This window comes from Knufia obscura, assembly GCF_036327395.1.
Source record: "Knufia obscura strain CCFEE 5817 isolate CBS 148926 chromosome Unknown scaffold_2, whole genome shotgun sequence".
Classification (NCBI taxonomy): domain Eukaryota; kingdom Fungi; phylum Ascomycota; class Eurotiomycetes; order Chaetothyriales; family Trichomeriaceae; genus Knufia; species Knufia obscura.
The window spans coordinates 481,395-504,338 of record NW_027042688.1 but is presented as its reverse complement, the minus strand read 5'-3'; the positions used below and the strand labels follow the sequence as shown (position 1 = coordinate 504,338).

The following is a 22,944-nucleotide window of genomic DNA, read 5'->3' as shown; positions in this document are numbered from 1 at the left end:
ACATCCGTGCCAGTTGATTGCACGGTCAACGCCGCAGACCTCACTGTTGAAGATACATTCTGGAGAAACGGTAAATCTTGGTAGGTGCTATGTCCGTGCAACCAATTCGAGGTACAAGAATGTCCTGCCAACCACAAATTGGGACGATGGAATGACCAAAAATTCCGAACACTAATTAGATTTGGTGCATTCCCTGCATTGCACAGGCACTCTTTCAGAGTGCATAGCTTCAGCCTCATGGTTCGTGTTTACCAACAATCCTTACTATATATTCCTTGCTCGTGTTCCCTGTCCTTCACCTCACCAGTTATCCAGGCCAATCTTTCCAGTCTAACCACAGTCACTCACTTCTGTGCTCGTCTCAGCCTTTCATACACCATGAAGACCACCACCTTCCTCAACGTGGCAAGCCTCGCGGCCTCTGCAGCAGCCGGTCCGCTCACTAACACAACTTCCCGCTTCAACGTGGCTAACGGAGATGCCTCCGAAACCGGCACATCGGACTATTACATCCTCGCATTCGCATTGACCCTCGAGCATCTCGAAACAGCGTTCTACACCGAGGGTGTCAAGCGCTTCCAAGCTTCCGACTTCTCCGATTTCGAGTCCCAGACCTCTACAACAACCTCCTGCGCCTTGCCCGCGATGAAGCCGTCCACGCCGACGTCCTCACAGAGAAGCTCGTCGAGATGAGAGGAGACGCACCAGGCCCCTGCAAATACAACTTCCCATTCAAGAACGCCGCAGAATTCATCACCCTCGCCGCCATCATCGAAGGCGTCGGTGTCTCCGCCTACCCCGGCGCATCAACATCCATCCACGACCCAGCCGTCCTACAAATGGCAGCCTCCATCCTTCCAGTCGAAGCCCGCCACGACGCAATCCTCCGCCAGGCAACCGGCGTCCCCCCTACGCCTCCCCCTTCGACACCCCGCTAGACTTCAACCAAGTCTGGACCCTCGCCTCTCCATTCATCGTCCCAGGCAGCTGCCCACCCGGCTACGAGCACCTCGGCCTCACCGCCTTCCCCGCCCTCGCCCTCGTCCAAAAGGACGGCGACGAACCAATCAACGCAGGCAGCGACATCCTCCTCCAAGTCGCCGATGACAGCGCCAGCGCTACCCGCCGCCGCTCCCACATCCCAATGCACAAGCGTCACAGCAGCGCCGTCCGTCGGGCCGCCCACGTCCACCAAAGACGAGAGGGTGAGATCTACGCTGCGTTCCTGACGGTTGAGGGTGCGATTTTGGCCAAGACCGAGCAGGATGGGAATAGCTTTGCGGTTACGGTACCGCAGGGTGTGGCGGGGCAGGTGTATGTTGTTCTTGTGGATAGTAAGAGTGATGTTACGGATCGGACGACGGTTGCGGGGCCGGCGATTGTGGAGGTGCAGGATGTGTTGAAGATGGATAAGCCGGCGAATGCGACTATGAGTGAGGGTGAGGGTGAGGTTCAGGGTGGTGATGGTGGTGAGCAGTAGGTGTTTTGAGATTGGGGCTTAACAGTGGAGAGTGGGTTTGACTGGAATGGAAGATGGAGACGATGATATGCCGACATGAACCCTGGACGATAATCGACTAATGGTCTACATAGCACCACCCTCGTTTCAGCATGCAATATGCGACTACACTCGTTCGGTGGTGAAGATGAAAGGGAAGACGGACTTGGAGGTTTCAGATGGAATTGACGCGGGTTATGAGGCGATTGCATCAGCACTAATGGTGTACAAAGCACCACACTCCTTTTCAAGATGAGACCACGTTTGTTCATGAGGGATGATAGTGTACGATGGATGGATGATTGGGCATGACTTGATTTGGCTTGACTTAGCACTTTGAATGATATTGATTGATTTGGAAATTGCAAGACCTGCAAATTCCTTTTTACGGCAATACAGTCGAACGGGAGTGCACTCCCGTGCCTATTATCCAGATACTCATCTTACAGATGAAGCCTCTGAAAACTAGCTACTATTACCCAGAAAGCAATTCTTAGGAATGTTAGCTATGATCTCGTACCATCACGAACCAGATGCTCTTACATCCTACCGTTAGTCCAGTGAAGCTTTATGACCGCCGAAGCGGCTTTAGCATGATGGGAGTGTGCAAGTGGGTGAAATAGAGGCAAGCGTGACCTGAGGGCACTTCTGCTCTACTGTTACTAGTTGGGCTGATGGTGATAGTGTGGGCATGTACAAAAAGTAAAAAGAAGTTCTGTGCTCTTGAAGAGTTGGCTGAATGCATCAGCCGGGAGTCGAACCCGGGCCAATTGCTTGGAAGGCAATTCTTAGGAATGTTAGCTATGATCTCGTACCATCACGAACCAGATGCTCTTACATCCTACCGTTGGACCACTGAAGCTTTTTGACCACCGAAGCGGCTTTAGCATGATGGAAGTGTGTGCTTCCAATGACCATCTTGAAGCACTTTTTGATTTTTACCGTATATGTTGGCTTTCCTCTGCTTCGCCCTGGAACTGTGTGGAGATGCTGTACTCATGCAGGAATTAGTCATATAGTAGAATGTCAAGCACATACTCCTCGAATCGTTGTTGATGATGCGTTCGACTTTGTGTGGCCAAGGGGCTTCGGCATGCGCAGGCAATGGTTGCGCCGAACTCGGAACAATAATTTTGCGCGCAGACTCGAAGACTCGGACTGCCATCTTCACTTCAAGTTCTTCAGCAGCTGTACGAGCTGGACCTTCTACACAACTCGAAAAGCGGCAAAGCAGGATTGACTGGCTTGACTGTTTTCTGTGAGAGCTAGATGTCGCTTGTCAACGACATTGAGATAAATTTGTGCTCTTTGAGTTGACCCTCTGCTACCGGTCTTACTTCCTCAGGTATAAGAGAATGTATTGCTGGCGCAATCTCACATGGGGGCTGCACCTTTTGCTAGGCTTGTCACATAGTAAGACCGGAGCTGCAAAGGAGATCAACGATGTTCAACAACCACTCGTTCCCCCAGAAGCACTGGCGACTGATCGCAAACAACCCAACGTCATCTTCATCCTGACCGATGACCAAGACCTCCACATGTCATCGCTTGACTACATGCCACATCTGCAAAGTCATTTGGTTGAAGAAGGAACAACCTTCAGTAATCACTACTGTACTGTTGCATTGTGCTGCCCAAGTAGAGTCAGCTTGTGGACAGGAAAACATGCCCACAATACCAACGTAACAGATATTAATCCGCCACACGGTAGGTACTGCCCTTGCGTAGATAGCTGTTGTGCGTGAAGAGTGCTACCAGCTGACTGCTGCAGGCGGCTATCCAAAATTCGTCTCGCAGGGATTCAACGACGACTATTTCCCACTCTGGATGCAAGATGCGGGCTACGACACGTACTACGTGGGCAAGCTCTTCAATGCGCAGAGTACCACAAACTACAACAAGCCGTTTCCACGAGGCTGGAATGGATCTGACTTCTTGCTTGATCCTTTTACCTACGAGTACTTGAATGCCACTATGCAGCGGAATGAGGAGCGGTGGGGCAAAAGGCCAATACATGAAGATCCTCGAAGCTACGAAGGCCAATACGCAACCGATGTCTTAGCAAAGAAGTCTTACGGTTTCCTTGATCAAGCTATTGTGCAGCGGCAAGGTGAAGGTCGTCCGTTCTTCCTCACCATAGCGCCCACAGCACCACACAGCAATGTCCATATCAATATCGACCTCTCGCATGGTGGCGGGAAGTACACCGAAAAGACCGCAATTCAGTCACCTCCAGTACCAGCCAAGAGACACGAGCACCTGTTCGAGGATGTCATCGTCCCACGAACGCCAGACTTCAACCCCGACCAGCCAAATCCTGTATCTTGGCTCAGGAAGCTACCCAAGCAGAATCAGACCAATATCAACAGCAATGACCACTGGTATCGACAACGCCTCCGAGCTCTCCAGGCAGTCGACGAGATGATCCCGCCTATCGTTGAGAAGCTACAGAATGCGGATTTGTTGGATGACACATACATCTTCTTCTCGAGTGACAACGGGTACCATATTGGCCAGCATCGCTTGCAACCAGGGAAGCAGTGCGCATATGAGACTGATATCAATGTGCCGATGGTTGTGCGAGGACCTGGTGTCGGTCGTGGGAGGATCACGGACGTGGTGAGCTCGCATATTGATCTTGCGCCTACCTTTTTGCAGCTTGCTGGAGTCGATATCGTGGGCCTAGAGTTACGGTATGGACTGGATGGTGCAGGTATACCGCTTCACGCTCTACTCAAGATGCGAGACGAAAAAGTCAATGGCGCGGAAGGAGGAGGCACCGTGGGAGACATACTGGCCCCCGATGGCTCCGACGATGATGTAAAGCACAGAGTGAGCACAGCCAACAAGCACGAACACCGTCAAGAGCACGTCAACATCGAGATGTGGGGCATCATCATGTCAGAAGGGAGATATGGCCAGATCCTATACCCGAATCACACGTACAAAGCTCTCCGAGTAATCGCAGCAGATGGCAGCTACAATCTGGCCTACACAGTATGGTGCACCAATGAGCATGAGTTGTACGATCTCAGACATGATCCGCATGCCTTGCGGAATTTGTACGGAAGCGGCGACGAGACGGTAAGCATTAACTTGAGTGCGTCTCTCGCGACAGACGATAAATTCCAAGCAAAATACGTGTCAAGCTCCGTTGACCAACAAGCCTTGACTCACGATGCGAACCACACAGTGAGGCTTGACACGGCACAAGTCAGTATTTCTCACCTCCTCACTCGACTCGACGCTCTACTCATGGTTCTAAAGACCTGTAAGGGTCGACAGTGCACGCATCCTTGGGAGCAGCTGCATCCATCTGGTGACGTAATTGCCCTCCGTGATGCGCTCGACCCTGGCTACGATGATTTCTACGAGAGAGAAGTGGCAAAAGTGTCCTTCGGTGAGTGCGAGCAAGCGTATGTATTGGAAAGTGAAGGGCCTGTCTGGGACCCAGATGGCTTGGCCGGCGGTGGCAAGGTGAGGATATGGCCTGAGATGTTGACATAAGCAGCTGCAAGGTTTCATGGACCGTAGAGAGGTGCAGGCTTCTTTGAATCAAGCTACAGCAATTGGGAATCTCCGATCTTCGCAAACGGGTATCGGCATCTGCCAGGAGCTGGTGATGATCGAGGTGGAGAAGAGGGAAGGCGAGCGAGATGGTGAATCATGGGCAGCAATGCCACTAGCTCGCATGACTAGCTGACTTTGTCCCATGGCAGCTTTAGTGTCGGCCTTTTGCTGGCGCATTCAGCTCGGCCCACTCAGGACTTGTGTCTTGCAGTCACGGTGATCGTCGCTGAATGGCGCGGTGAATAGGTGCAACATGTTGCGCTTGTGATGTCAGAGGGACCAGCAAGCAGCGCGTGCGACGATCGAGTCACCGAGTAAGGGGTATCAGCTGGTCAGTGAAAGCATACATGTTCTGCGGGCTGTGCTGTGTGAGCAGAATAGGTGGTTAAGAGCTAGGTGGATCAGCTCAGACTATCAGGCCCAGCAGTGCCTCGGAAGAAATGAATGTGTAATGCGAGATGAACGCGGTGAACTTCGCAGTTTGGTTAAAAGTCGGATTACATACATACATATTAAGACTTGGGCTCCATGACTGTTGCGCAGTCACTAGCCTGTCGATCTATTTCGAGTCAAGGATGATTATTGAACAAGACCAGCCGTCTACTCAACAAGGCCGTATCTCGGAGCATTAATGATGATACCCATCAAGCAGCCAGAGATTGTACCAGCGACAGGGAGAGTGATGAACCAGCCCATGTAAATCCAGAGTATCATCCTCCAGTTGATGGCCCGCCATGTACCAGAGCAAAGACCAACGCCGACCGTAGCACCAGTGATGCATTGAGTAGTTGAGATCGGCAAAGCGAGACGGGTAGCAATAATGACAGTGAGAGCCGCGCCAAGCTACATCGAGAAACCTCGAGCCGGTGAATGGAGAGTAAGACGGTTGCCGAGGTTGCGCATCATGTTGTAGCCGTATGTCCAGAGACCGATCGAGATGGCGGCACCACCAAATGCAAGGATCCAGATTGGCACTTCGCTGTCGTCAAGTGTCTCGTTTGTCGTCCAGATCTGGTAAATAGCGGAGAGAGGACCGATAGCGTTGAACACATCGTTAGCGCCGTGACCGAAGGAAGCGACGGCAGCTGTCATGATTTGAAGGAACGAGTAGAGATGTTCAGTCTTGTTGTCGTAGTGAGGGACGTGCTTGTGGTATTTGGTGAGATCCTTGGCCAAGAACGAAGCGGCGAAACCCTTGGGCTTGACGCCGACGCCTCCTTGCTCCTCGACGATATCTCGGTTCACTCCTCGGAGGAAGTAGTACTTTGTTCTGGCCATGAATCCTGCAGGAGTCTTCCACGAGTTCTCTCGAGACGCGAGTCTTGCTTTCTCTTCCATGCTGAGGGAAGGCATAGCGGCTTCTGGTACCTGCCCACTGCCGGTGTCTGAGGTGTTACCCGACTCAAGTTTGTCAGCTGGCATGGAGCCACTTTCAAGCTTGAGGCTGGATCGTCTGTCGCCTGGTCCAGTGGCGATTTCGTTCGCAACAACAGGATCGGTGTTGCTGGTGACATGGCCTCTGTAGTAGTCCTGAATGATCTTCTGCTCGTGGCCTTCCGGCACCGGTGACACTGGACCTCTCTTCCATAGAAGTGGTCCCTTGATGACTTCCCGGCCCTCAAGCGTCCAGTCTTCCATTACAAGACGTCGGTGGAGATATGGGAGGAGGAAAATGGCGTACAAGGCGATGACACCGGCGGCTACGCCGAAGATCGTACCAACGGTAGGGCCTACACCCCAGTCATCGAGATCGAGCGACGCGGCTTGTGAAGGTCAGTATCTTTCTTCTATAGGTAATGAGCACGTTGACTGACCTCCTTTCCATACAATGGACATGGTCAAGACAGCGGAGGTGACACCGAAGTATACTGGGATCATCCAGAAACCGTTCCTCAAGGGAGTTTTGCGTTCGAGAACAGCGTATTTGGTGATGAGGAAGATGATGGCAGCGAAGCACCCTGAAATGCCAGGCGCAATGGCCCAAGCAGCGAAGACTGAGCTCACACCTTCCCAAGACCAATCCACTTGGCTGGGTCCGATGGTTGCGAAACCGACCCCAATGATGCCGCCAACTATCGAGTGGGTGGTGGAAACAGGGAGGCCAATCTATCAGACGTCAACACTATGAGCGGTTGATGTGTCAAGGCGAGAGTCACCTTCGTAGCCAACGTTAACCAAAGAGAACTGCCCACCAAGGCACACATCATGCCGAGCATGAGAATCGACGGTTGCGCCGCAAATGCCTCAACTGGGATGATATCGTTCTTGATGGTTCCAGACACTCGAGAACCCGCCAATACAGCACCTCCGAACTCGCAGACTGTTGCAATCATCATAGCCTGAAGCATAGTCAATGATCGGGACGACACCGAGGTCGCAAACGAGTTGGCGACATCGTTGGCACCGATGTTCCATGCTTCAAATGGTCAGTGTTGTCCAGATGCAGGTCAATAGACTCACCGTCGAGGAATGCAAAGATCAAGCCGATGGCGAAGATGTAGTCGTACTGTGGTAGGGCCGCCATTGTGTCTGATTGGGGATCTCTGCTCGAATCTGGCCTGGGTGAGCCCCTGCTGGCGAGGCATGCACCATCTTATATCGAACCCTTCCGCCCATGGGTAGTGAACAAAACTTTCGTCTCGTGGGGGACTTTGCAAACACGTGCTAGGACCGGTATACACTCGGGCGCCAAGTCCTCAGCTTCCCACTCCACTGCAATCCGGCGATGTCTTGTCGTAGTCTTGGCCGCTCCGCAGCACCGCTAACACTCGAGCCTTGTGGGTGGGCTGCTGGCCCGCCACGCCCAAATGGTTTTTGCGAGATATTCCAAGACGTTTCGCGTCTTTGCTTGCACGCTATGCGTGTTCATGAGCTGATATGCTAAGCATTTGAAGCTCGCACGTGAGTGCTTCATAGGCTCTCAAGTTGTTCTGAGGGCTTTGTAAAATTCTCGATTCCTTCTTGAGTCTCGTCAGAGACCTCTCTTGTGTCTCGGCATAGTGGTGAGAGTGGTTGCAGCAAATTCCATGGCGTCCTGCTCGGCGGTTGATTTGAACATTTTTCGCTCAGCCACGACCACGTTTCGTCGCGGAGATCGCAGGACGTTACATTGAGACGTGCTTCGCGCTCAACATGGCTTCCTCGAGTCACGCATCGCCGTCGTTCTAGGATGACCGCAGTGGTGTAGTGGTAGAGTATCTTGGAAACACTTGCTAGAAAGATTTCACTCCGACACTGAGACCAGTTTTCTTGGCATCGGGCAATACCGCACTGTAATTGCCTGCGGCATCTAGGTGTCACCACCCAGACGAATTAGCACCTGCGTACCCGTGGCAGCAAGGCAGGTCATATGGCAAGTATACAGGACAAAGTTCGATTCATCGTCTGGACGAGATATGCTTACATTGAGCGGATGATCATATGACTGTACAACCCTCTGTAGTCCAAGGACCAACAGTCACCAGAAGCGCATTCTTCCCAACCTTGAGTAACAGAATGGCAGATAATCCCAAGCCTATAGCTGGATAATTGTCCTTCAGATCTTCGCGATCTCTTTCCCAAAGATCGCGTTCAGCGCCCACGTAAAGACGATCATGACTCTGCTGCGCAAGTTCCTGTTCCACGTCACGTTGGAGCCTCTCCAAGCAAGCCAAGCACTTCTCCCAGTCCAGCCTTCGTGGTCGTTATCTTTGCTTGCTATTACACCATCACGTCCGCCAATATAGGAGACTAGTTGCTTTTGCTCGTACTTGAACGGCGAATGCGCTGCAGCATCTGAGCTCATAGAATTGAAGATCTCAACCAGATACTTGGCCTTCTGCACGGCTACCTCAGCTGTGGTCGGCAAAGATGCGCCATCAATATCCGCTGCATCACCTAGAGCGAACACTCCATCATGCAGGGCATTTTCATCCTTAGCCTTGACCACTCGAAGCCGAGAGTCTGTCAATATCCTCTTCAGGCCCTTCTGGGTTTTGCGGACGTTAAGCTCCTCCAATAGCGGAACGTTCTTGTTTCCCGTGGCCCAGACAAGCATGCCGCAGCCAATGCGACCGTCTTCCTTGGTATAGAAGCAGTCTTTCTCAACTCTTTCGATATGCGAATTGGTCTTGACCTCGATGTGGCGTCTGACCAATTGAGTATTGGCATATTCGTACAGCTTCTTGTCGTAAGCACTGAGAATATTTGGCGCGATATCGTGGATACTGATCGACAGTTTGTCGCCAACTCCTGGGTACAGATCTTGTAGCTCCTTGTGAGCAAGATCGTCCAGCTCTGCGGTCATCTCAATGCCTGTTGGTCCACCACCAACGACAACAATATGGAGCAATTCCTTGACCCTCTCGGGAGAGGTGTTAGGCAGGCTAGCCTTCTCTAGCAGATCGAACAAGATCTTGCGAACTTTCATTGCATCGCTGACGTTCTTCATGAAAACAGCATGTTCCTCGACTCCTGGAGTCCCAAATGTGTTAGGTATGCAGCCTGGCGCAATCACCAACAGATCGTAGCTGAGGTCAAATACGGGAAGGTGCTCGTCATCATCATCAAAAGCAGGCTCGCATCGACATTTTTTGCCATCAAAATCGATACCAGTGACATTTGCCTTGAGGAAGTGAATCTGCTTTCGAGACTTTGATCGCACAGAGTCCTCAGCCAAATAGAAATTGAAGACGCCGCATGCCGCTGACGCGAGTAGCGGGGTGTATGCTGAGGTTCTTCGAGGCGAAACCACAGTCACGTCGTACTTGTGAGGATCAATCTTCTCTGCGATGTAGAATCCTGCCCATCCCGAGCCTATGATGACCAGCTTTGGCGCCATCTTGACCTATATGTAGGATGTAGAAAGGATTAAAGGAGTCAATTCTCACCTGATCCTTCTATGTTGAAAATCGATGGTAGACAAGGCGGACGCACATGTTTGAGGCATGAATCAACTACCCGTTGAGAAGCCAAGCAGTTGAGCAATGAAGCATTTCTATGCTTTGCGGGTTTTTGCTTCTGATAGGTGGCACAGCCTCCGGTCTGCGACCTCATGAGCTATTTTTCGTCATACCTTAGCATACTGTAGTTTCTGTAGCTGTTTTGTGGCCATAGAACAGAAGACACGGGTATGAGAAGGAGTAAGAACAAAGACTCTATATGTCGACCCAGTATCATAAGAGAGATGCTCAGCTTACTGTTAGGGGTAGACAACCCTCATTGCCGAGATTGCAACGCGTTTGCTGCTAAAGTCGCGCTAACAGTGCCTGCAATTTGAGCTCTACCTCGTGGCTCCTGGGAGGCGCCACCAACTTCATACTACCTCGAGAGCACCCCCGAGAACCCCGAGCACTTGCAATAAGGGAAAGTTGCTTCCTGCCGCGAGCTGACTTATCGCAATCAGTCCTGATGATCAAGACTGTGAAGCTTGCTTTCTTGCGGAATCTTCTTCAATCAATACGACTTCTTGTAGGATCTGCACGGACCATGAAGACTTGCGCTGTGGTCTAGCAATGTCGCACTCGATTGCCAACCATCACCATTTCCTCAGATGATGCCCCTCAGCACATAGACCTGGCTGCCAGAAAGACTTCAGCTCGACGGTCGCAGACAATCAAGTAACAAAACAACTCATGATCGTCGACACTACGCTTGCAACGGAGATGCTCCTCGACGTATCCCAGAACTAACGTCTTCGTGCTAGTAGTACACCTCGTTAACTAGTGCCGCCTTCGGCCGCTTCCATGCACGATATCGACGAGGTGCAACCCGCTCTTCCATTGACTGACACACAACTTCCTGTACCTCCAATAGTCTTTGCGGACTCTACAAGCGAGTCCGAAGCCTGGTCTATACATGCAGCGAGATCCTCAAGAGTGATATCATACTGCAGGCTCGACTGACTTAACAAACCGCAGGCATGCGCCTACGTGTTAAAGGCCACCAGCTTGGTACTGATACAATCCAATACGGCTTATGATACCGACCAGTATCAGGCAAATTGTGTTTCCATTCACCACTCAAACGCGCAAGATCCGGAGGTCGAAACCTCAATTCTCGAGTACGGTGGTGTGAAGCTGTTGGGTCTTGCGCTCCAGAACTGATCGGACTTCCACATAATGCATTACACTTCGATTCGACAGTTCCTACGACTGAGACAGCAGTGCTACAACGAGCCGAAGCTGCTGGTACTAGAGTATGGTTTGGTAGAAGATCGCCCCCACAGTGCTGCAACCTTCCAGCGATCAGCGACCTGTTCAGGTATGGTCCAACAGAGCGCTTCTGGTTTTGTAAACATCCTCGATCGGTGAGGCTGAACTAATGAGCTGTTACCAGTGACGACGTTAGCATGACCGAATGGTGTAGCACAAAAACCATGGACAATACAAGGGTATATACGCCGGCACGAGCAGAGCCTCAAGGGTGTGCGGAGTACAAAGATACCAGACGCTCGCCGCTTGCACAATGTTCGAAATCCTTCTTCTGTTAACGTGTTGTCATGGGATGAAAGTCACTAGGCAATATGTTTCTCCGAACCTCGATATTCATAGTTGTGTTGAGCTACTGCCTGACGACTGCTACCGCTGATGAGCTGAATCCTAGCCAGACACCGACACACGTCAGGTTGCTGTACCCCAGACACAATGTTACAGGTTCTAACCCCAACGACTATGAATGCATTAGTGAAAGAGCGTCAGATTACTACGGTATTGGTAAGGACACCTCCGGAACCAAGCAAAAGCTTGATTTAACGCTACTGTAGGGGTTCGACTTGGTCTCTACTTCTCATGGTGCACATCATGGCTTGCAAACACAGGCATGCCCGACGAAGTCACAGGTGCTTTGGACCAGAATGCCGTCTTTCTCTTCGCCACTATCGTTGCCCTGGTCAGATGCACCATTACATTCGTCCTCACTCAGCTCGACTGCCTGATCATGATGCACCTCGGTATGGGCACTGTCCTCAGTGTGCTCAGCACCTGGGGCTATAGGACATGTCACTACCAGCAAGAGGGCCCTCAAGCTATCAAACACTACGGAGGTATCGGAACCCATCTGAGACTCGCCCTGAGCGGAGCCATATCAGCGTTTTCTGTCTGGTTCTGGCACAAAGGCGTCATGCCAGGCGATGCAGATTTGATTAACGACGTCGGACCGTGTGCAACCGTCTACACATTCATGTTTGCCAAATTGAATGCAGCTGGGCCCATCAAGATTTTCTATATCATCGTTAGCGTGTTCTGGACAGTCTACTTCTGCATCATGATCCTCGTCTCGCCCCTAGCTGGAGTGGTCCGCTTTCAAAGGATCGTCGCACTGACAAGAGCGCAACGGTTTCGGACGTCACACCGGTTACATATTGCAACTGGTCTCAACTACAGGCAGTAAGCGAGTCTCATGATTATCACGATGCGCCCTGACACGTCTACAGACTCCGCTACGTCTTCAATTTTCTTCGAGCTCTCAACTTCTTCTGGATCGTGTTTTCCATGATCACCGTAGAGTTCTCACTCAACTACAACCATGTTGTCTCTGTTCTCGGACCTCAAGGACGTATCTATTTCCCATCCCAGCTTATACCGATGATTATTGGCGCCTTCACGCTCACACGCATCCTGTACAAGAAGCTTGAGAAGCTCCGAGGCGGAGATGATGTGGAACCCACGGTTGTTCGGGAAGCGACAGTTGAGGGGCCCCCGCAAGAGATGCCTTCACGAAGAAACATATTCAAACTCTTCGCACCACCGACATCGCATGTTCAGCCTAGAAGCAAACATGTACCTGAAGATGAAGATATTGACCCAAAGATGGACGGAAAGTCTGCTTGGATAAGATATCTTGTAGTGTATCTGCCATGGCTGTCGCTGTTGTTCAGCTCGCAGAACAAGTCAGGGAGTCACAGCGTGGAAGGTGGTCACTTGTCGGCTGACTCGGGCGATGTCGAGGGTCGTGCGCAGTCAGCCCAAGATACCTTACCAGGATCACCAGCTTCAACAGCCAACAAAGAGAAATATGGTTCTTGGCACTCAGAGGGTATTGACCGGGATGCCGTGCCGAGATCATGGAGCAGATCTCGGATCTCGACGGGCGGCTTAATGAACAAGAAACAGCGTAAGACGCAATCGTAAGAACGGTCCTCATCGAAATATTCGAAATCGCAGATCTAGGGATTAGGCTGTGAGTGCTTGCAGCTTCGAAGCTGACCAGCACTGCCTTGAGTCGAATGACTCGACCGCGTTTCGACATAGCGTAAGAGGTGGAGAGCAATTACACTTGAATGGGTTGAACATTGGTGAACGAAGCATCTGGGGTGCTGTGGTTCTGAAACACTGGATCTTCGTGCAATCAGTCTCAAGTTGAATATCTATGCAGATACACACCTTGTCAGTCCCACAAGAAGCCGGCTATGCTACGCCAAAGAGGTACCTTGACTTCAACTCCAGGGTCCTGCTGAGCTCTGTCTATCGCTTCTCGAAGGGGTATGTCAGCCAGTGCGACGAATTTAGTTCTTTTGAACAGCTTCCAGAAGGCGTAAGCCGCTGTGACGAGCGCAATGTCCCTGAGGCGCGTCAGTGAAAGTATTAGAGAGCGCACAAACATACAGGTAAGACGAGACGAAGCTACTTGCGGACCAGTTGCCCGTTGTGAAGACAGGAAACCCAGCGGTGAAGAGGATGACGACACACAGCGCAAGTGCTGTTGGCGTTGACCATTCTGAGAGTGATGTTAGCTCGACAACGGTCATGATAGAGGATGAAGTTACCAGTCCATCGACTGTGCCAGGGTAACTCAGCAAGTGGTATTCCTTGTTTCTTCATCGCAAGCACAAGTCTCAAATGATTTGTCAAGATTGTGATCCAGGATATGAGCACACCGCAAGCCACAAGGTCAACAAGCCACCAGAAGACGGTGAGTGCACCCTCCGAGAGACTATTTAGCAGAAGCATTGTCAGCCACGTGCCTGCCATGAACGAGCATGGTGTATTGACTCACCTCATGAAGGCTAGGAACATGAACGCCGTATTCAACAGCACGCATATGTATGGGACACCCCAGCTTGTGGTCCTGAGGAAGATCTTCGGAGCTTGCTTTTTGAGTGCCAGGCCATACAGCACTCGAGTACCGGAAAGTAATGCCTGGTTCGATGAAGACCATGCCGACGTGATGACAACAGCATTGACCAGCGAAGGCACGCCATGGAGCCCAGCAGCGCTCGCAGCAATCACGAAGGGACTCTGAGCAGCAGTTCCGGATTGATCGTCCAGTCGAGGATCATCACTCGGCACGAGCATACCCACAATTAGAACGGCCAGTATGTAGAAGATCGATACACGAGCGAACACACGTTTGCACGCCTTCGGTATGGCTATGCGTGGATTTCTGGTCTCCGCAGCAGCCATGGCTATGCTTTCGACGCCAGCGAAGCTGAAGACTGCATTGCTCATGACCGCCCAAAAACCCAGGAACTGGCCCCACCGACCAGTAGCGATGTACTCCACGAAAGGTCCAGGCCTGTTCCAATAGCGAAAGCCGATGCGTGGCGTGCCTGGTACGCCGCCGAGATCGATGATCAGACCGAGCAATATAAGGAAGACCTGTTGTGGGTGTCAGAGGTGGTACCAAGAGGCATAGGCCATCTACAATGAAAAGGATCTTGAGCAAGGCAAACCAAAATTCGATCTCGCCGTAGATGCCAATAAACGATATCCCAACGACTGTTGCATGTCAGTCATGAAGATTGTAGGCAGACTCCAAGTGTGCCTCACCGAAAGTCAGGATGATGAAGACCACGATCCACAGAGCCGAGTTCATGTCAGTCCAGTATTGGATAAGGACACATATCGCCGTGATCTCGGTAGGTATCGACAAGAGGTTGCCATAGACAAGGTTGTACCCAACAGCAAAGCCCACAGCAGGATCGATCAGAAACTCCGCATGGCGCACGAAAGAACTTGTAACCGGTAGAAGAGCGACTACTTCCCCAAGCGCAAATTGCACTGCACAGACGATAAGTCCAACTATTGCATAGCCAAGCAGTGCACCAAGGGGGCCTCCAGTTTGGATTGAGCCTCCGAGCCCGAGGAAGAGACCTGTGCCCTATCGTAGTGTCAATGTCGCATCCTCATTCGTAGACTTGTTGTACCGACGATGGCGCCGGCAATAGCGATCAAGCTGATATGGCGCTGATGTAGTCCTCGCACAAGATCTTGCTCCTCATTACGGGTGACAAAATCACCCTCCTCGATACGATTGCCGCTTGCTTCTGCGGCATCAGTGATGGTGGATGGCACTTCCTGGACATTTGTCTGTTTGCGCTGCTGATCAGTCATGGCTCCGGAGCCACTCTGATCCCGCATCGCAATTGAAAGTCGAAGTAGGCCATGAGAACAGCATGGTAGTGTAGAGAATTATCATCAAGGCGCCGACAGCCCGGACATCCTCGCTTCGACTCGAACGCCGCGCCCGGCGATGTCAGCTTCACGCTCTTCAGGCCCATAAGAGTCGCGCTGGCGTGAAGCCTATTTGGACTTGTCCGCTTTGTTTCGAGCTTTAATTTCGCAAGTGCTCTTTCACGGATGAACAACTCGACGATCGAGATCATCTGTTGCCTGCACACGACTTATACTCAGATACTCTGTGATACTACCTTGATCGCTCAAATCATCCAAGCCAGTAGTGTCTGGAGATCAATCAGATCTATTGAACGAGGGGACCAGTTCTGTTGACTCGTTGTTGTCACGCAGATACAGTGAACTTTATGAAGTGCGACTAAATTCGACAACTCCTCTCAGCAGCGTTGTGTGCAACGCACATACCTTGCTAACACATCTTGCGTTCCATGAGACCACCAGTTGAGTTGGTGCCTCTCCACTACAATACCAAGACTCAGTTACAGATACGTACGAATATCACTGCAAGGTACTATAGGAGCTTGAACATGTTGCTGCTTGAATACTACGTCAAAAGTCTGTCCACAACCCTATTGCAGGGAAGAAACAGCGATTTTTAAGAATGTGTACCGGCTTTCTGGACAGATCTGAAGGCAACGTTTGGCACCGATAGGAGGTCGGTGAATTTCTGCTCGGCTTGCAGACAACATTAACTCATGATAATCTCGCACTATGTGCCTCGAGTAGAATCGCCCTCTGCTATGAGGACTTCTACTCCCAAGACCCTGCCCTATTTGTGCAAGGGCATAATTACCAGTCATCTCAGGCCAGAATACAGGATCTGCCAGTGATGGGCGTTCTCGAAACCAGACACAGTCTCGATACCCGTCAACCTCCTGTCCCGATACCTCGATACTAGTATCGACACACCTTATCCGCCGGCTTTCCTAATTAGGTAGCCCCTATTCTGTGCTAATGGTGCCCTACCAGTGCGTGTAGTATGTTATCTTATCAATATCCTATCTTAGCAAGCCACCCTTAGCAGGCGTATACCATATTGGGTTAGTAATCGAGGTCTCGAGACATACGCAGCTTCAGCTCACAGTAGCGAAGTATCGAGGTCTCGAAAAATGGGATTCGATACTGCCCGACACTGGGATCTGCATCAACCCGACCTCATCTCAACATGCCTGCTTCCCACCGATAGGCTGTCATAAGTAACAATGGTACCTGTATCGACGTCTTGGACCGTTTCGCTGATACTTTCGAACCGGATCTGCCCGTCCGCAACTTTGACCTCGTAAGCGTAGACCTGCATTTGGTGTCAGAAATCGAATGAAAGTCGAGGAGTGTCTACACATTACCATTTGGATTCGTGCGTCATATGTTGTGACACGTCCTACCCATAGTACAACAAGTTTGATGCCAGGCAGCGCAGAATATGCAGTATAGAGATATGGTTCCTCTTCTTCTTCCAGCATACGACGTGGTACAGCTCGGTCGAAATCACCAAGGAATTCTGCCGTAGATTTTTTTCTAGCGTAATAGTAGCACGTGCTGGCATATATAGTCAGCTTCTTTATAGATGGCAACCGGCAAATAGCATCGAATCGTCGGAAGGAGCAGGCATCCACGGCGACTTCACACAATATTTCGCGCAGCCAGGCCTGGGCCTGCTGCTTCCCATGTCGACCAAGCTTCTCAACGGTGTCCCCCGCGACATCCCGATCACAGGCGGTCAGATCCAACGCCGTGCATGCTTGACGATAGTATGGCCTTGCTTCGCAGTACATGTGCCGAGAGGTCAGCAATAAGGAGATACTGCGGCCGCCTGACCGTCTGCTGCCATCGTAGCCCGGCGCCAGAGGCAGACAGTTTTCGTAAAGCTTCTGATATATGATGCGCTGAACCTCGAGCGGTAGACCGAGTAAGTGAAGAGCAGTCATTCTCGAACCCTGGCGTTTGATGCTGAGGAGCGTACGTGCTTTTGGAAATCTGTCGTATCTGCTTGCATACAGTCCAGTAGTGCGCATGCCTGGTTCACAAGGACATCCACTGCTGCTTTTTCGAGGACGTTTTCATTTTTACCTCTCTCTAGGCGTAAAGCATCCAACATTCACACCACTCGCCCGGTGGATCTGCAAGCAAAGAACATATCGCGGACGAAGAGACGGCATGCGGAGACTGCCACAAGAACTACCTGGCGACAAACCGGTAGATCAGCCATGATATATCTGTGTAACATCCACTCTCACCATCGGTTTCAGTCCTACCAAACTTGCGCTTGCTGACCCCTTGTCCAAAGTCTGGTTACTTGCTTGGGTGAGATACTTCAACGACTGGCATGATCAGAAAAGAAAACGGCGTGTACATGTCTACCGCCGCTCCATGATGCCGTGTGCTTCGACGAACGGTAGAAGCTGATATGGTGGCACAATGGTTGAGAAGGAATCAGAGCTGCGAAATTCTGTGCCATACTGACCGTGTGCTAGCGCGTACCCAGCGCGTTGAGGTGACGTCAAGGCAACGCGACTTAGAAATGTGAAATCAGGCAAGGATTATTGTAATTGTACTCACTAGAAGTAAGAGATATGTAAGGCCGCTTTAAGTAAATAAACAATACTAAGACCTACGTAATATTACACCCTCTACTACCTAGTAATTACATAATAACGCGTTTATAATACTAAGCTTAATTAGGCTAATACTAATTTAAGGTATATTAAATTATTTCTTAATCTACTATCTTCTTCCCCTCTTAATATATCCTATAATCTTATATATATTTTAAAAGAAGTAAATTTAAGAGGTAAGTATATTAACTAACTTATAGTTTTATAAAGTTTCGTAAACTTCCTTAATATACCTTTAATTACCGAAGTATTAATTAAAGTTTTAATTACTAACTTAAAGGTACTTAAAACTCTAAAAAGAATTAAAGTTTAGTAAGAACTAAAGTAATAAAAGGATTTTATTTATAAGAGTTATAATTTTATTAATAAGAAGTATAAGTTTAATTAATATTTTATAGAATTCTTTAAATTAACGTATTATTAGTAAAGCTTAAGAATTAAAAGTTTAAGAAATTCAAATTAGCTTAAGTTAAGAGATATATAATTAATACTATAAAAACTAAGGATAATAAGAGTAATAAAGTATATAAAATTTATAAGTTTAGTGATAGTTCGTTTAAGTCGTATATTTTTATTAATAGTTAGATATACTATAAAGATTTATATATTATTCTGTAAAATTACTAAAATACTAATATAGTCCAATATATAGTAACTATATTTAGGAAAAGAAGTAAATTAATTATAGTTTACTAAGTATTAATACTAGTATATATAAAGTTTTATAAAGTTATATAGAATATCGTATTAATATAAAATAGAAATTAATTATAAGAATATTAATAAAGAGGCTAAGAATACTATAAAGGCTAAGAAAGCTACTCTTATTAGTTTAATATCTTTTCGTAAGCGAAAGAAGTTTAATATAAACCTTTTTAAGGATAAATAAGTTAATAATAAAGATACTTAATTTAAACTATAGTATATAATATCTCGTAAATTAACGTATAATAGTAAGATATAATAAATAATTATAAAAGATAATATATACTAAAGTATATTTAAATAAATATAACAAAATCTATTTTATAATATACTTTTATCTTTATTATTACTCTTTATTATATAGTAGTTAAAATCTTCCTTAATATTTCGTAATACTATATCTTAGTATCTTTTTAATTTCTTTCTTAATATTTTATAATTTTCTATAACGTAGATAATATATTATTCTAAAATCTTTTTTTGTTTTTTATAATCTAATATAAATAGGTTTTAGAGGTTAACCCTTAACTATATTAGCTAAATTAGTTAATAACTTAATTAATTTAGCTTCTCTTAACTTAAATTAATTAGTAATTTAATTAATTTAATACCTTACCTACTTCTCTACTATTTAGCTTAGATATAATACCTCTCGCTATCTAATCTTTCTCTAAATTAAGATATATTAGTCTTACCTTACTTACCTACTTCTTTACTAAGATATTCGGCTTCCTGCCTTAATATCTTAATCTTTATATAATTTTTATAGTCTCTTTCTAAGACCGTAATCTCCTAAGCTCCTCTCTTATTCTTATAAGCTTATATTACGTTCCCTTTCTTATTCGAATACTTTAGTAGAGTTAATAAACTTTTTACCTTCTTAATTAGCTTCTAGAATACGCTCTTAATACTCTTTAACCTCTATAGCTTTAGGTAATTCTTTAAAAGTTTTAAACTTCTCTTCTTTAATAACTATTTCTATAGGTAATTCCCTTTAAAATTCCTTATAAATAAGTATATTATCGTTATTCTTAAGTAAGTAAGATACTATTTTACTAGTTTTTAGCGATATAATAATCTACGATTAGTATATAGCGCTTTTAATTAATACTTATTCTTATAGTTTAGCTTCTTATATATAAGGTTCGTCTTAGTTTTTTTTTAAATAGCTTAGCTTTAGCTTATATCTACTTAATAGTAGTAGTAATATTTATAAATATAAAGTTAAAGATCTTTTAGTCTCGCTTTTATTCTTAAATACTCTTTAAAATACCTTATTATAATACCTTAATTTCGGTATTATTAAGTTCTTTTAGTTAGTCTTTTATAAGGTTCTATTATTATAGTTATCTTTACTTAGTAGCTAGTATTACTACTAAATTATTATAATTAAGTATTTATCGTTTCTTTTTCTAAAGTAGTTCTTTAACTTTAAATAATAATTCAAGTAATTTAATACCCTAATAATATAAAGCTACTTAAAGTTTTAATAAGCTTTATAGTATATATATTTCTTAATTAATTATATTTACTTTTATAAGATGCTACTTATTAATAAATAATTTCAGAATTTATTTATTTAGTTAAGCTAATAAGTAGGTACTAAAGTAGTGCTTTTAGAGTACTTAGTATAGTTTATATTATTTAAGTTTAAGTTTATTATAAGCTTAAGCTCTTACTAATACTTAGTTACTTTTTATAATACTCCGTACTTTTATATAATTAGCTTTAATCTTTTACGCCTTTTCGGCTTTCTTAAAAAGCTTAAGATTTACCTCGGATCGTATATATTATATTATAAAAACTTACTAAATTACGTGTTTTTTATTTTACCTATTTACTAATACTAAACGGAGTTTATTACTATTTATTAGTAAGCAAGGGTAGCGATTATATATTAAGAAATAAGGAAATTTCTTTATTTTAAAATAAACTTAGATTCTTATAGTAAAAACGGTTTATTATAAAAATTAGTTTTAGATATATATTAATTTATTAAGAAATATTTTAGTAAGGATATTTTCTAATAGATTATTAAAATTCTTAATCTTTCCGTTAGTACGTAAATAATATAAAGTTATAAAGTAGTACTTTATTATAAGTACTTTTAAATAGTTAAAAAACACCTAACCTATTAGGTTACTTTTATTATTTAATAAAAGTTCCTTTAGAGGTTTATAAACTATAATAAGATTATTATATAAAGCGATAGCTACTATTTTAACTTAAGTATTAGTAAAGAGAATTATAATAGGCTATATCGTTAAGTATTTAATATAAGTTAGAATCTACTAATTTCCTTTAGGTATTTAAAAGAGAGGGCTAATAAGATTAATAACTTATTTATTAAAGAGTTCTAGGTTACTAGAACTTAGTTATTATAGAAATTCTAATTCTTATCTTAGGCGAAATTATTAACTATATTAGTATTAAAAGTAAATATAAGTATAGTTCTTAATATTTTTCTTTATATTATACTACTATCCTCAGCCTTTTATAATACTCTAGAGTTCTAAGAGGTTAAGGTAATCGTATCGGAAATAAAGGTTATTAAAGAAATCGACTCGGGTAATATAGGAGATATAAAAGAAATCTTAATCGTTCTCTTATTTATAAAGAGTACTATTATTTATTTTATAATTAAATATAAACTATATTAACTTAATATCTTTCTTAATAGTAGTAAGTAGTTTAATACTTTTAACTAGGAATTTCCGTATATATATAAACTAGTTACTTTTATTTTATCTACCCCTTAACGAAGTTAAAGCGAAAGATAAGTTCTTATTAGTTAAGACCGAGAGTAGTTATATTCTACGATCTTTCTTTTATCTAGTTTAAGTGTTAATTAATAGCGTTAGTAACAATATTCTCTTCGCCTTTTTAATACTTAATAACTAGTTAATATTACTAGAATTTATTAATTTAGCGAGTAATTCGTTTTAATATATACTTAATAGTATTTATATATTTTAAGCTCTTATAGTTAATAAAGATAGTAATCTTATACTTATTATTAATATAATAATTCTATAAAGTAAGGGTATACTTTATAACTAATAGCTCCTTCTTATAAACGAGATAATTAACTTTAATTAGTATAAATTTTCGTTTATTAAAGGTAACTAAATATAGTTTACTTATCCTCTTATTATATTAGCTAAGTTTAATCTCTAAGGCCTATTTACTATAATTTATACTAATTATAAAGAGTTTAGTTATATTAAGAACTTAGAGTATAAAACTTTTTATAAGTAACTACTTATATCGGTAAAAGGCGGTATTTACCTACGCTATTTAGGTAATTTTATAAAACCGCTTAGTATAAAGCTTAGTATCGCTTTCTTTTAATAGTTTAAATAGCGGTATTAAGATTTAAGTAAAGTTCTTAATAAATTAATAGTAATAGAAAATAAGGCTAATAAATTAGCGAACCTTATAAATATTATAAGATATTAGTTAGTTAAGAATAGTTTTAACCTTTAATAAAAAAGATTATATAACTTCGTTCTTAATAAGATAATTATAAAATTTTAGCTATAATACTTTAAAGATATATTTAAAGAAACGAGTATATAAACTATTTTTTTTATAGTTTTATATAAATATTTATAAAGTAACGCTAATAATTAGATAAGCTATTAAAGTAAATTATAATATCGTTTAGGTATATAATTACTAATTTACTTAAAAAGGGTTATAAAGTATTATTTATTAGAGTTTAAAATATAGCTAAAGTATTATAAAGACTAAATAGTATAGTTAGGAACTTATATTTACCTTTTTAAGTATTAAATACTATCTTCTCTTTACTATTCTACTCTACTTAAATTTAATAGTAACCTTATATAAGATTAAGCTTTAATAAGTATTAAGTATTACTAATTATATTTAAATAGCTTTAAATCCTAAGTAAAGGATATTTATTTTTATAAGTAACTATATTTAATATACGGTAATTAATATATATTCGCTATTTACTACTAAGTTTCTTAATAAAGATAATTAAAAAGCCTTAGCTACTTACGGATTCTTAAATAATTTCTTAAGCTAGTATTTATTTAATTTAATTTAATTACTTAGCTAGGTAAACGAGTAATAGTAAGTAGATATTAATATTAGTAGGCTTAGTATCGCTAGTATTAATTAGATATTTAGTCTTCTATTT

At 44.6% G+C, this 22,944-nt stretch overlaps 6 protein-coding genes and 1 non-coding gene across 7 annotated transcripts; 3 read left to right on the top strand and 4 right to left on the bottom strand.

Annotated features, from left to right (window-relative positions):
* Positions 1-378: 378 nt before the first annotated feature.
* On the top strand, positions 379-1,480 carry PMZ80_002051 (uncharacterized protein; the record flags this gene model as incomplete). The annotated part of the gene is made up of 3 exons (XM_064870486.1): positions 379-565; positions 613-888; positions 939-1,480. 3 exons carry the CDS (start codon positions 379-381, stop codon positions 1,478-1,480), a joined length of 1,005 nt encoding a protein of 334 aa, XP_064732939.1.
* Positions 1,481-2,238: 758 nt separating this feature from the next.
* PMZ80_002050 lies at positions 2,239-2,360 on the bottom strand. Its single transcript has one exon. It is a non-coding gene; the product is annotated as a tRNA-Gly (tRNA).
* Positions 2,361-2,389: 29 nt separating this feature from the next.
* On the top strand, positions 2,390-5,005 carry PMZ80_002049 (uncharacterized protein; the record flags this gene model as incomplete). The annotated part of the gene is made up of 3 exons (XM_064870485.1): positions 2,390-2,397; positions 2,913-3,100; positions 3,231-5,005. 3 exons carry the CDS (start codon positions 2,390-2,392, stop codon positions 5,003-5,005), a joined length of 1,971 nt encoding a protein of 656 aa, XP_064732938.1.
* Positions 5,006-5,911: 906 nt separating this feature from the next.
* PHO89 (Na+/Pi symporter) lies at positions 5,912-7,592 on the bottom strand (the record flags this gene model as incomplete). Its single annotated transcript, XM_064870484.1, has 4 exons — positions 5,912-6,831; positions 6,883-7,174; positions 7,261-7,484; positions 7,529-7,592. The coding sequence occupies 4 exons, from the start codon at positions 7,590-7,592 to the stop codon at positions 5,912-5,914; spliced, it is 1,500 nt and encodes a 499-aa protein (XP_064732937.1).
* A 1,011-nt stretch (positions 7,593-8,603) lies between these two features.
* PMZ80_002047 (uncharacterized protein) lies at positions 8,604-9,887 on the bottom strand (the record flags this gene model as incomplete). Its single annotated transcript, XM_064870483.1, has 1 exon — positions 8,604-9,887. The coding sequence occupies one exon, from the start codon at positions 9,885-9,887 to the stop codon at positions 8,604-8,606; it is 1,284 nt and encodes a 427-aa protein (XP_064732936.1).
* A 1,683-nt stretch (positions 9,888-11,570) lies between these two features.
* On the top strand, positions 11,571-13,176 carry PMZ80_002046 (uncharacterized protein; the record flags this gene model as incomplete). The annotated part of the gene is made up of 3 exons (XM_064870482.1): positions 11,571-11,760; positions 11,811-12,432; positions 12,480-13,176. The coding sequence occupies 3 exons, from the start codon at positions 11,571-11,573 to the stop codon at positions 13,174-13,176; spliced, it is 1,509 nt and encodes a 502-aa protein (XP_064732935.1).
* Positions 13,177-13,432: 256 nt separating this feature from the next.
* On the bottom strand, positions 13,433-15,405 carry PMZ80_002045 (uncharacterized protein; the record flags this gene model as incomplete). The annotated part of the gene is made up of 7 exons (XM_064870481.1): positions 13,433-13,607; positions 13,651-13,762; positions 13,812-13,978; positions 14,042-14,643; positions 14,690-14,763; positions 14,815-15,138; positions 15,183-15,405. The coding sequence occupies 7 exons, from the start codon at positions 15,403-15,405 to the stop codon at positions 13,433-13,435; spliced, it is 1,677 nt and encodes a 558-aa protein (XP_064732934.1).
* Between the last annotated feature and the right edge of the window lie 7,539 nt (positions 15,406-22,944).